Source organism: Bombyx mori, chromosome 16 (assembly GCF_030269925.1).
Source record: "Bombyx mori chromosome 16, ASM3026992v2".
In the NCBI taxonomy this organism is placed as follows: Eukaryota; Metazoa; Arthropoda; class Insecta; order Lepidoptera; family Bombycidae; genus Bombyx; species Bombyx mori.
The window spans coordinates 7670304-7685336 of NC_085122.1; the positions used below are offsets into that span (position 1 = coordinate 7670304).

Here is a 15033-nt window from a genome sequence, read left to right on the forward strand (position 1 = left end):
CGATGCCACAACACTCGGCAACGACAAGTCGTTTCCTATTTTTGCGACGAGGACACGGCGCCACCCCTCCCATGCGGGGCAGGCGACGAGCGTATGCTCTGCCGTGTCCAAGTCGCAATCACAATGGTGGCACTCTGTCGGCTCTGATCCGGTGCAGGAACTCACCGAAGTAACCATGCCCAGTGAGAACCTGCGTGAGCCGGAAAGTGAGGCGTCCTCTGTCACGATTCACCCAGTCCACAAGGACTGGGCGAATCGCCTCGACGGTCCTACGACCAGCCGAAGGATCGGCCAGCCGCCTGGACCGCCAATACATGGTACAATATTTTGCGATATTAAAATGGAGTGGGGTGATAAAGAGAACCGAATCGCTGTGATTGCATTACACAAAGTAGATATGGAGCCAAATGCAATTTTTAAAACTCTCCATACGCTTGGTATTAGTAAAATGTTTGTGTACCGGGCTATTAATAGGTGCAATGAGACCTCTGTTTGTGACAAAAAAGATCTGGCCGTCCACGTAGTGTTCGTACGAAAAAGGCGGTCAGTAGTAGTATCGGTAGTAAGGGAAAGAATTCGAAGAAATCCTGTCCGAAAGCAAACGATTTTATCTCGGGATATGAAGATAGCACCTAGAACCATGTCGCATATTTTAAAAGATGACTTAGGACTTGCAGCCTATAAGAGACGTACTGGTCATTTCTTAACTGATAATTTAAAAGAGTTTATGGTGGTAAAATCGAAACAACTACTGAAGCGGTAGGCAAAGGGAGGTAATTTTTTTTTTTTTTTGTTTTTTTTTTTCCACAGGAGAAAATCGCTGGATCCCGACCCGCACGGTGGGTGGGGTATGTGGGAGTTGAACCTCACTAAAAACTCCTGCCGCTCACAGCCGGCGCCCTACCCCGGACCGGGTGGGAACCCAGTCGGAGCTATTGAGACGGCGGAAAGGGAGGTCATAGAAAATTTTTGTTTACGTATGAGAATTTTTTTACAATTGAGCAACATTTTAACAAACAAAATGACCGTATTTACGCTCAAAGCTTAAGAAGATTCCCAATTAGTCGACAGAATGCAACGTGGGCACTATCCTACTTCAGTGATGGCTTGGTGGGGTATTAGCTATGAAGGAGTGATTGAGCCATACTTTTGTGAAAAAGGTATCAAAACAGCGGCACAAGTGTATCAAGATACCATTCTGGAGAAGGTAGTGAAGCCCCTTAACAACACCATGTTCAATAATCAAGAATGGGCCTTCCAGCAAGACTCAGCACCAGGTCATAAAGCTCAGTCTACGCAGTCTTGGTTGGACACGAACGTTTCGGACTTCATCAGAGCTGAAGACTGGCCGTCGTCTAGTCCCGATCTTAATCCGCTGGATTATGATTTATGGTCAATTTTAGAGAGTACGGCTTGCTCTAAACGCCATGATAATTTGGAGTCCCTAAAACAATCCGTACGATTGGCTATGAAAAATTTTCCCATGGAAAGAGTGCGTGCTTCTATTGTTATCTGGCCTCAACGTTTAAAGGACTGTATTGCAGCCAATGGAGACCACTTAGAATAAGCTTTTTATACTTTAAATTGAATTATATTTATGTATTAAACTAACACACTGTAAAAGTAATAAATGTTATTTGCAATAGATTTTTTTTATTTTTTATTGTAACAGTATTTATGGCCAGACTAAGTATATATACAAGAATTGCTCGCTTAAAGGTATAAGATATTTTTTTACTGATGGTAGGATCTTGTAAGTTCGCGCGGGTATGTACCACCACCCTGCCTATTTCTGCCGTGAAGCAGTAATGCGTTTCGGTTTGGAGATTGGGGCAACCGCTGTAACTATACTTGAGACCTTAGAACTTATATTTCAAGGTGAATGACGCATTTATGTCGTAGATTACTATGGGATCCAATATCCATTTAACACCAGGTGGACTGTGAACTCGTCCACCCATCTAAGCAATAAAAAAAGGAACGAAAGGGATAGGCACCGATGTGTCAGTGTTGGATGTTTAACATAATGTTTAACTTTAGGATACCCTTACCCTTTTGAAGGGTAATTGTTATTTTCTTTTAACAATATTTCACTTCCACAAGCAACTACGCTATTAAACATAATGGATTTGATTTTTATAGCACGCATTTATATACTTTCATCTAGGAGGTTGTTTGTGAGTACTAAAATTAGTAACTGCCTGTGAGTTAAGATTATCGGTATAATCTATTTATTTATTTATTTAATCAACAATGTTTCAACAGCATTTAACTAGACACAGGGTATAGAGGATGTTTTCCCAAACATGAGCCAATTAAAGAAACACATTATGTTACCAAAAAATGTTAACATAATTAATGAACACAGGTAGTCCAACTCAGGTAAAGGTAAGGCAGTTAAATAGGTAGATTAATTTTGTCGAATGATAACTTGCAGAATAAGTTTGAATCTGATTGTGTGGTGTCGATCGTGTAATCTCTATGAAGTTAAATCAGTCAAGGAAATCGAAACAAGTTATTGCCGAAGTATAAATACTAAACGTTTATGCGATATGTCTACAGTGTTCGAGGACCCTCCGAGGTTTGATTAGTTCAACATGGAACGCTGCTTGATAAACGTGTCTACGGAAACAAAACGTAATGTGCGCAAACTTTTTGATTTGGATGAACCTGGCAGATTAGAAGATGCGGTTCAGATTTTAGACGAATGGATAAAAAAGCAGACTCATTTTCTCAAAACGGATTATGGTAATTATAATAAAATTATTTGAGTGAAAAAAAAAAAGAAATAGCATACGTTTGCAAATTAGCGTTCAAGTCAAGCTTGCTGACAATTTGCTTAGTTTATATTTTGGACCCTGTTCATGTAGAATTAGTAGACAGTGAGGTAGAACGCAGAGCCTCCTTGCCACCATCGGATGCGTTACCACCCGTCACCCCGATAGAAGTTAAAGACTTGATCAAAGACCTACGTCCTCGCAAGGCTCCCGGTTCCGACTGTATATCTAACCGCGTTATTAAACTTCTACCCGTCCAACTCATCGTGATGTTGGCATCTATTTTCAATGCCGCTATGGCGAACTGTATCTTTCCCGCGGTGTGGAAAGAAGCGGACGTTATCGGCATACATAAACCCGGTAAACCAAAAAATCATCCGACGAGCTACCGCCCGATTAGCCTCCTCATGTCTCTAGGCAAACTGTATGAGCGTCTGCTCTACAAACGCCTCAGAGACTTCGTCTCATCCAAGGGCATTCTTATCGATGAACAATTCGGATTCCGTACAAATCACTCATGCGTTCAACAGGTGCACCGCCTCACGGAGCACATTCTTGTGGGGCTTAATCGACCAAAACCGTTATACACGGGAGCTCTCTTCTTCGACGTCGCAAAAGCGTTCGACAAAGTCTGGCACAATGGTTTGATTTTCAAACTATTCAACATGGGCGTGCCGGATAGTCTCGTGCTCATCATACGGGACTTCTTGTCGAACCGCTCTTTTCGATATCGAGTCGAGGGAACCCGCTCCTCCCCACGACCTCTCACAGCTGGAGTCCCGCAAGGCTCTGTCCTCTCACCCCTCCTATTTAGCTTATTCGTCAACGATATTCCCCGGTCGCCGCCGACCCATTCAGCTTTATTCGCCGACGACACGACTGTTTACTATTCTAGTAGAAATAAGTCCCTAATCGCGAAGAAGCTTCAGAGCGCAGCCCTAGCCCTAGGACAGTGGTTCCGAAAATGGCGCATAGACATCAACCCAGCGAAAAGTACTGCGGTGCTATTTCAGAGGGGAAGCTCCACACGGATTTCCTCCCGGATTAGGAGGAGGAATCTCACACCCCCGATTACTCTCTTTAGACAACCCATACCCTGGGCCAGGAAGGTCAAGTACCTGGGCGTTACCCTGGATGCATCGATGACATTCCGCCCGCATATAAAATCAGTCCGTGACCGTGCCGCGTTTATTCTCGGTAGACTCTACCCCATGATCTGTAAGCGGAGTAAAATGTCCCTTCGGAACAAGGTGACACTTTACAAAACTTGCATAAGGCCCGTCATGACTTACGCGAGTGTGGTGTTCGCTCACGCGGCCCGCACGCACATAGACACCCTCCAATCCCTACAATCCCGCTTTTGCAGGTTAGCTGTCGGGGCTCCGTGGTTCGTGAGGAACGTTGACCTACACGACGACCTGGGCCTCGAATCAATTCGGAAATACATGAAGTCAGCGTCGGAACGATACTTCGATAAGGCTATGCGTCATGATAATCGCCTTATCGTTGCCGCCGCTGACTACTCCCCGAATCCTGATCATGCAGGAGCCAGTCACCGTCGACGCCCTAGACACGTCCTTACGGATCCATCAGATCCAATAACCTTTGCATTAGATGCCTTCAGCTCTAATACTAGGGGCAGGCTTAGGGACCCCGGTAACCGTACTCGTCGAACTCGACAAAGAGGTCGACGTGCAACCTAACCCATGCATCAGCCCGCTGAGTTTCTCGCCGGATCTTCTCAGCGGGTCGCGATTCCGATCCGGTAGTAGATTCATTCGCGAAACAATTGCTCTTGAGTTGTTAGGTCTCCTTCGGAGGCGCTCGGGCAGTTGTTAGCAAATCCCACCCCTCTTGGCTGAGCCTTTGCTCGCCCACCTGTCCTGGTGAAACTGGAAAGGCCTTCGGGCCACCAGTAAACTTTCAATCATAAAAAAAAAAAAAATAGTTTATATTTCGTTCGAAATTTTCGTTGTTTCGTTCGAAATTTAATATTTGATGGTTTATCAATATACATTTTTGAAGTGAAACTTCCTTATCGGCGTTGGAAAAAAATTTACCGTCACATTTTTCGGTTACGCGTCACATTTTTCCGTTACGCGCCATCTTTTTTGTATTCATGTCTATGATAATAAAATCCTTTTGTTTAAACTTTATCTAATTTAACTTTTTTGTATTCATGTCTATGATAATAAAATCCTTTTGTTTAAACTTTATCTAATTTAACTTTATTTAACCAATTTCTAGAAAGTTGCATGTAGATCATTTTTCGAAAAATAAGGCCATAAAGAAGTTTCACTTCTTACGCGTGTACACTAGTACACGCACACATTTTTTTTTTCTAAAGTTATCAAACTTAGTAACATCTGAATTTGATTAAGATCAATTTAATGTTAGATATTTTTCGAATTCAATACAAAAAACAGTTCTAATCTGAAAGTTAATATTGGACATCAAACCTTTTAATTATTATCCACGTTTTTAGAAAGAGCCTATTTGGAGAGAACTATAATATTCTGCAAAGGATCTATTGAGAAAGCGAAACAGCAAATTGACAGATTGTGCACCTACAAAACTATGGTACCAGTTTTCTTTGAGTGCACTAACATGATGGAAATGAAATCAGTTTTCGAAATATGGTAATAAATTCAAATATTCATCGAAATTATTTGCGAAGCTAACAAAGTAATATGGTGTAACGGTTTTTTTTTATATTTTTATTGCTCAGATTGATGGACGAGCTCACAGCCCACCTGGTGTTAAGTGGTTACTGGAGCCCATAGACATCTACAATGTAAATGCGCCACCCACCTTGAGATATAAGTTCTAAGGGTCTCAGTATAGTTACAGCTCAGTATAGGTACTCATAAATTCGTTATTTTTTCATTTGGTTGTCATCTGATAAAGGTAGTTGCTGAAAATCAAGGGCTCTGCTATATGCTAGCTATTTGGCTCAAAAAATACTAAGATCCAATCCCCTTTTGTTAAGAACAATGTGCAGGTTTTTATGACTTTTTTTTTTGTTGCTTAGATGGGGGGATGAGCTCACAGCCCACCTGATGTTAAGTGGTTACTGGAGCCCATAGACATCTACAACGTAAATGCCGCCACCCATCTTGATATATAAGTTCTAAGGTATTCATTCTCTGACAGTCTACCTTAGGGGGGTGCAGAGATGAACATTGGTAGGTGTATTGTGATAGTGATATTACTTAAACATGTGTATATATAACATACATAATATTTATAGATACAAATACTCGTACCTAAATAAATACATATAAATAAATATATATAAATGTCCATGTTGAGCACTCTGGATCCAAACCAGCCTTTAGGTTAAGGTACTTTGATGTTAATTTTGAGTTTTTGTTTTATTATTATTATTATTGCTTTTGTTATAGTCCGAGATTGTAGTTATTATTTTTATTTAATTATAGTATCAATGAAATGTTAATGAGTGTAATATGGATGCAAAATCTGAAGTAAATGAAATGAATAAATAAATAAATAAAATAAAAAAATCCATATATTTCATGGGAGTGGAGGTGATCTTTTTGATTTCTTTGCAGTACTGTTGCGGTACTGCCCGAGTTGACTCCGGATCATTATAGGGTTTTGCTAGTAAAAATTAATAATACCGATTTCGATGCTAAAAAATTCATGACGTTCTACAAATGCTGCATAATGGTTAGTATTATTTTATGTTTCAAAGACTACACGACGGTAATCTTATGGCTTTTTGCAGTCGATCGTAGTCGATCTGTCTATTCTCCGTATTGGATAATGGCAGACCTTGAGCGGAAGGCTTGGAATTCGAAAATAAGGATAGTAATATTCTATGAAAACTAATTAAAAGCACAAAAAAAATTTATATAATTACTTCAGTACGCTACGTAGGACATCGGTGACCTACAAGGCAGTAAAAGCGATAAAATTTGTTAAAATGAGAAAAATATATGAGAAAAATGTGTGATGGTAGTAGTGAGAAAAATATATGAGAAAAATGTGTAATGACACAGTGCTTTTGAAAATACGGGTTATAACCAGCAGTTAATAAATACTTGCTTTAATAAATGTTCCAGATTGCTGAATATTTGAAAAGACACGATTACTGCACTGGCTACATCATGGTCAATGATTATAGAAATATTAACGTCACTGACATGCTGACCAAGATAGACTTTGTAAATATACCACAGTTCTTGAGTATTATTATTGTAAGTTGATTCATCATATCATAATATTTATTGTACACTGTCTGACCCGGCAGATTTCGTAGTGCCTCAATCGATAGATAACAGACCTAAACTTTTGTATAAAATAAATTTAAAACAAACAAAAGGAATCCGTCCGACGCGGCGACAGGGGACACATCAAAGGAAAAACAAAATTGTAATTTTTATTTGATTCCGAGCATTTTCATATTTATATACCTTTTAAACCTTTTCTGGACTTCCACAAATAATTCAAGTCTAAAATTAGACAAATCGGTCCAGTCGTTCTCGAGTTTTAGCGAGACTAACGAACAGCAATTACATTTTTGAAGTGAAAACTTCTTTAGAATCGTTGTGATTTCAAACCGGATGCAACGGAAAAAACGACAGGTAAGAGACACAAATACAAAAATGTGTAGGATGAAGCCAGCAAAGAATGAGACAGAAATATACATACTATTTAATACAGCGCCATCTGTGATATTTTTTAATACTAACGTGTGTATGAAAGCTCTTGTAGTGAATTTTAATTTAGGATTATACGTGAAATTAAAATATCAATTCACAGAGGGCGCTACCTTACAATTATTTACTAATGACAAAATGTTACATATACTTAAGACGTAAGACGTATATAGATAGATAAACATATCCTGTCATTATACATTGATCACATAAACATTTACCTCTTTCCGTGGCGCTTAACATTAACAAAAAGGTATAGATTATTTTATTGTTGTCTAAATGCAGTGCGACTGACAACCTATTGTTATTTGCTTGCCGAAATCCATGGACATTGCAATGTAAATGCTGCCATGTCTTTTACCTGCAGAATCGCTTTGATGTATGTTTATTGACCAGGCGTGGATTACTTTAATGCGTAATCCACGCCTGCTTCGTGGAAAGAATAATCTGAGAAGATGGTACAATATAATAATAATAATGTGTGTCCTACCGTCTTCCCAGGCGTGGCAGTGTTTAATACACTATAATAATAATATAACCGACATGTGGAGGGTGGTATCTACAGAAATAATCCCGGTAGTTGTGTCGGTGAATGGTTTGGTCCCTAAAAGCCTCTCAAAACATCTCGAGAGGCTTGGTCTCAACAAAAAGTCGGTGGTGGCCCAAATGCAAAAAGCAGTCTTGCTCGACAATGCCCGTATAGTTCGCCGGTTTCTCTCCCAATAGTCCCTAACGCTCCGGCCGATTGCTGCCCACCTCGCCGGAGTGTGTCCTGCCGTCTTCCCAGGCGTGGCAGTGTTTAATTCACTATAATAATAATATATACAAAACATTTAATATATAAATACCAGTCACAATATGTACTTCACACCGTTAATTTGGTGTTGGTAATGTTAATGGCATGGTTTTGAATTTTTTATTTATTTTTATTTCTTAGATGGGCGGACGAGCTCGCAGCCCACCTGGTGTTAAGTGGTTACTGGAGCCCATAGACATCCACAACGTAAATGCACCTCCCACCTTGAGATATAAGTTCTAAGGTCTCAAGTATAGTTAAAACGGCTGCCCCACCCTTAAAACCGAAACGAATTACTGCTTCACGGCAGAAATAAGCGGGGTGGTGGTACCTACCCGTGCGGACTCACGAGAGTTCCTACCAGTAATTTCGCAAATTATAATTTGCGGGTTTTTGATTTTTGAAGTGAAACTTCCTTATCGGCGTTGGAAAAAAATTTACCGTCACATTTTTCGGTTACGCGTCACATTTTTCCGTTACGCGCCATCTTTTAATTAACGGCTGTATGTTCTGAAGTATGGATGCGCATTTGAGAAACCGACCTCATGTCTCAAGGTGGGTCACGGAATACATTTTGTACTTGCAATAATCCCAGGTAACCCACTTAATATCACGTGGACCGTGCTATTATTGTTATTACGTAAAATAATAGGAAGAAAAGTACCAGGGTATTATGATATCAAAGAGATGTATTATTATAACTTTACTCTGACGTACAGCCTTCTTTATTAATTAACGGCTGTATGTTCTGAAGTATGGATTCCGATTTGAGAAATTGACCTCATGTCTCCAGGTGGATTACGGAAATCATTTTGTAATTCCAATAATCTCAGGGAGCCCACTTAATAATATCACGTGGACCGTGCTATTTATTACTGTTATTACGTAAAATAATAGGAAGAAAAGTACCAGGGTATTATGATAGCAAAGAGATTTATTAATAATTAACGGCGGTATGTTCTGAAGCATGGTTTCGGATTTGAGAAATCGACCTCATGTCTCAAGGTGGGTCAAACTTCACGAACCTCAGGAACCCCATTTAACACCACGTGGACCGTGCTATTATTATTAATTTATAGGAAGAAAAGTACCAGGGTATTATGATATCAAAGAGATGTATTATTAAAATGCTGTAATAATCTTAGTAGCAAAAAGGTAAAGTGAAATAATTGTATTATTTGTATTCATGTCTATGATAATAAAATCCTTTTGTTTAAACTTTATCTAATTTAACTTTATTTAACCAATTTCTAGAAAGTTGCATGTAGATCATTTTTCGAAAAATAAGGCCATAAACAAGTTTCACTTCTTACGTGTGTACACTAGTACACGCACACATTTTTTTTTATTACACGATGTTATTCCTTTACCGTGGAAGTCAATCGTGAACATTTGTTAAGTACGTATTTCATTAGAAAAATTTGGTACCCGCCTGCGGGATTCGAACACCGCTGCATCGCTCGATACGGATGCACCGGACGTCTTATCCTTTAGGCCACGACGACTTCAGATTACAAGATTGCCTTTGTTCTCGCGGATTAGATGATTACGAATTTATTTGTATATTTTACTTCATTTTTAAATACCTTTCGTCTAAACGCTTAGGAATCAGCCACCAACCCTAAGATTAAAAAAATTTCTTCAGCAAGGTTACGGTTGCAGTGTGAAGGGTATTCACTTTCTGACGCCGTCTAAGCTGATTGAAAATTTCGTGAATATTTTCAAGCAATTCGTGAGTGAAAAATTATCTGGCAGAATCCATGCTCTGAAAACTCTGGAAAACTTATATGACTATATACCGAAAGACATATTACCGGTTGAATACGAAGGTGGTGAAAAATCAGTGGAGCTTTTAAATGGTATGTGTTCTTTAGTTTCATTTAAAATGGTTGTTTTCAAAAATCGAACAAAAAATGCCAATTATTATGCCAGTATCCGTACCATAAGCGAACTAGTACAAAATTGTCAGCAGAACATTCAAACATCACAATGTGATTTTCGTCGCCCAACTTAAGACATGAGGTTAAAGTTTCAGTTGGATTGTGTCACGGCTTTTTTTATTTTATTTTTCGGGCTGGGTACCGAAACTTCTACAAGATCTCAGAGCTTAGGAGGCGCACGGGTTATGTGGGACTGGTCCGGGACAGCGAGCCACGGGCCCAAGGATATTGTATCACGGCTGCCGCACCCTTTAAGTCGGAGCGCATCACCAATTTGCCGTAGAAATAGGACGGATAGACCGCTAGAGACTTCCAGATACCAATCTGCTTGTGCGGTGTTTCTAAAAACCCTGCCATCACCTTTCTTCTCTTTCTTGTCCTCATGCAGCATGCCCCCTTATCAGTTTGCATACGGATTTGGCAAAAATCTTACGACCTTCCGTTGCCTAACGTCAACGCTTCTAGGGTTATATTATACGTATATATCTCTAGCGGTATATTAATTGGACCGTGCCATAGCGAGAGACTTTCTGTTTCTTCTTTTGGTTTTTCTTTTACTTTATCCGTTTTCGGTTCTATGATTTGTATTTCATTATTTCAAACTATTCAAGATTTTAAAGTGCCAAAAAATTAGAAACGTTATGTTTATTCGTTTTTTCTGTATTCATAAACCCCAACCACCAGTTATTGCGAAAATTTTGGGGACATTTTTTCATACGATGGCTAATGATTAGTTCGTTCGTAACACGATTTCGGTGCCCATTTACAGACAAAAATATGTACTGGTGGCAGGACCTCTCGTGAGTCCGCGCGGGTGGGTACCACCACCCTGCCTGTTTCTGCCGTGAAGCAGTAATGCGTTTCGGTTTGAAGGGTGGGGCAGCCGTTGTAACTATACTTGAGACCTTAGCACCTATATCTCAAGGTGGGTGGCGCATTTACGTTGTAGATATCTATGGGCTCCAGTAACCATTTACCACCAGGTGGGTTGTGAGCTCGTCCACCCATTTAAGCAATAAAAAAAAAACTTAACACCAGGTGGGCTGTGGGCTCGTCTATCCATCTAAGCAATAAAAAAAAAGAAGCTAGAAACGTTACATTTATTCGTTTTATCTGTATTCATTAACCCCAACCTCCAGTCATTGCGAGAATTCTGCCGAAATTTTTCATACGATGACGAATGAATAGTTCGTGACACGATTTCGGTGCCTATTTACAGACAAAAATCTGTACTCGCCAAAGGATCCGAATCTTCAACACCTAACCCTTCATCCTACGATGATTTAATACACGTGCCATAACAACATAATGAAATTTCAGATGATTTAATGAAGGTTTTCACAACAACGGAGACTATGAATTACTTGGAAATGATGAAAAACGCATGCACTGACGAATCAAAAAGACAGAAGGATATATTTAATGAACAATACATGGGATTGCCGGGAAGCTTCAGAGCTTTGACTGTCGATTAAATAACAGATAAATTTTATCATAAAAATAGGTGTTTTGGAGCTCCGTGTTTTCTTGTATAACTTGTTTGCTAATTCGTCACATCAACTGCTATTTGGCATTGGTTTTATTTTTTCGATTGGGACTTATCACGTAAATACTTATGACTTTTCAAATAGAATACGTTTTGCAGCTATAATGTTTTCAATAATAATATGTTTCTAATAATTTTCTACATCCTGCTCTTTTTAGTCTGTGGAATTAAAACAGCACGTTGTTTTGTCTCATAGTTAATGAAAAGCTGCATGTTGGATTACGTACTGAAAAATGAGTAAACTTGTAATTATTATTTATTCGAATATTAAATAAATTAGGAAAACTAATGTGGGATCGGAAATAAATACGTTTTCGGAGTTCATCGCCGAGTTTTTTTTTTTACTTTTCTTCTTTTTCCTTCGGATAAAAATTGAAAAATGATTTTAAGAATTTGAAAGAAAAAAGTCTTTGACAACGTTTATATTGCATTCCTGAAAAAGTAATTGAATGTTGATTTAAATTGATTTGTAAATATCTAATGTTCATCCTTTTGCCCGAAATTCGACCATAGTTAATGATATCTCAAAAAATCATAAATAATTAATTAAAACTACAATTACGGGTTGAACTCGCGTCTTTTATTGTCATTATGGTAAATAATGGATTGGACTGTGGTTGTGGGTTTTCGTATGTGAGATAAACTAAGAGATACACATCGGTCAGAGGTAAAATTAAGCCCATTGCTGACGTCAAGAATAAAACTCTCAGAATTATTCACCGGACCTCCTTAATAGGCCGACATTCCAATTCGGCGGTAGATTCTGCGAAGTACTGCTCTTGCTAGAGCCAGTGCTAGCAAACTCTTTCAGGTTGAGCCCATGGGCTCACCTATCCATTTGCGCGTAGCTGGGATAGCCCCTTAGGTAGGTAAGGATTAAGTAAGAAAAAAAATCAAGAATAACCGGGTGACGAAGTCTGCACCCAATTAACGAGTTTGTGATAACGATGACCTCTAATGACAATTTAAAACTAGGCGGACAATTAGCTCGTTGAGTCCCTAAAATACATGTTTTATCGTGATGAAAATAAATTTAGTCCGTATTTCAGCGTCTGAGAGTCTCTGACCCCTCCTTGGTGTCTATTTTCCCGGAAAACCCGGAATGTGGTCTCGCATACCTTTGATCTTTCACCTATTCATGTCAACTCAACCATATGACGTTACTAACATAGCGGTTTACTAACATCTGGACTCGGTTTGGAGACAAGCAATTTCGATAATGCACTGAACGCTTTTGATATTTATATGCGAATATTTGAGTCTTAAATAAATAATAAATAAATATTTACTAACAATCACGCCACGATAACTGGTCCCGAGGTAAGTTCGTAAAGAACTTGTGTTACAGGTACCAGATAACGGAAATAAATGTAATATTTTTATTATACACATACATATATTTTAATATACATCCATAACCCGGGAAAAGACTTTTTTTTATTATATTTATCATACAAATATCTTCCCTTGGCGGGATTCGAACCCGCGACCTCCTTGTGTAGTGACCATGTCACTTACCACTACACCAGACGGCCGTTATGAAATGAAACTGTCACGCTTTTTAGTTTGCATTGTATTCCTTACCGACTGTACCGGTAAAGTGGAATAATTGCTAGACAGATTGATTCCAGAAACGAGCAAATTAGTGGTACTTATCTTTAGGCTCGCAACTCGAGAGAGAGAGAGAGAGAGAGACAGAGAGTATTCTTTATTGTACACCAAAAAACAAATAAACAGTGCGATACATTAAAAACAAAAAAGTACAACTGGCGGTCTTATCGCTAAAAGCGATCTCTTCCAGACAACCATCAGGTGGACAAGAATCGAATTAAAAGTGTAAATGTAATCGCTAGAAAAATAGTCATAAAACGCTATTACCTCATCGTCAGTTTCTATTTTAAGCTTTTTGCAACAAGACACATGGGAGAAGACACTTCGCTTTGCTATCTTAGGGCGATAAGAAACCGAAGTTTATCTCGTTTATTATTCATTGGTTGCGAGAATGCTATCTGTAAAACGAGAAACGAATTTTTTTATTTTTTTATTGCTTAGATGAATGGACGAGCTCACAACCCACCTGGTGTTAAGTGGTTACTGGAGCCCATAGACATCTACAACGTAAATGCGCCACCCACCGTGAGATATAAGTCCTAAGGTCTCAAGTTTAGTTAGAACGGCTGCCCCGCCCTTCAAACCGAAACGCATTACTGCTTCACGGCAAAAATAGGCGGGGTGGTGGTACCTATCCGCGCGGACTCACAAGAGGTCCTACCACCAGTAAATAAATATATCCGATCGCCTCGAAAACGTTGGTCAGCGCCGTATCGAGCGAAACATCAAAAAAACATAATAGCCGTAGTAAAATCATTCGCGATTTTAATGAACTGTAATTAAAATGTTATGTAAAAACTTTTTTTATGGTTTTGTTTTTATCCGAACGAGTAATACAGCTGTGTTCGCAACATTTAAATAACGAAAAAAAAAACAACGCAGGTCTGAATGTATTCATATGAAAATATTAAATTTTTACAACAATTATTTATGGAATACTAGCTTTTGCCCGCGACTTCGTCCTCGTGGAATAGTTCACAAATAATGCTATATTTTATAACTAATTTTGGTAAGCATAAAAACGTTATAGTGAGCCAACTTTAACATATATACATATGTTGTCGCAGACTTTTTTTTAGATCTTTTAAAGGGGAACAATTCTGTCATACATTATTTTAGCGAAACTTTAACCGTTTCTGCAGCGCACGCAGCGGAAGCTCTCAAAAGGGAAACAAAACCCGATTTTGGAATATTCTTTATTGGTACTCCGTTTGTATTGCTCTTAGCGTGATGTTATATATCTTCCTCAATAAATGGGCTATCTAGAACCGAAAGAATTTTTCAAATCGAACCAGTAGTTCCTGAGATTAGCGCGTTCAAACAAACAAACTCTTCAGCTTTATATTATTACCATAGATTGAGAGCTCGAGGCATCTCCATTTTGTTTATTTCTGCTGCATTTTCTCACATTCTGTTTAATGTGGTATAGCAATGTAAGCGACTGATCCATTATTTCTATACCCTGATTCACAGACGCGATCCGTGATCAGAACTAGAATAAGGCTAACTGGTTCGGTGGAAACCTAGAAATGTCGTTAAGACATATAAGGCTTGGCTCTGCCCCTGGCATTGCTGAAGTCCATGGGCGACGGTAACCACTCACCATCAGGTGGGCCGTATGCTCGTCTGCCTACAAGGGCAAAAAAAAATTTGAATAAAAATAAGTGCAAAAATTACAGCT

General features: G+C 39.0%; 1 protein-coding gene across 1 annotated transcript; it reads left to right on the forward strand.

Moving 5' to 3' along the window:
• The first annotated feature begins 2549 nt into the window (after nt 1–2549).
• LOC101744995 (uncharacterized) lies at nt 2550–12065 on the forward strand. The gene is made up of 6 exons (XM_038016598.2): nt 2550–2748; nt 5263–5416; nt 6350–6467; nt 6863–6997; nt 9901–10114; nt 11516–12065. Exons 1-6 carry the CDS (start codon nt 2598–2600, stop codon nt 11668–11670), a joined length of 927 nt encoding a protein of 308 aa, XP_037872526.1. The 5' UTR covers nt 2550–2597; the 3' UTR covers nt 11671–12065.
• Nucleotides 12066–15033: the final 2968 nt, after the last annotated feature.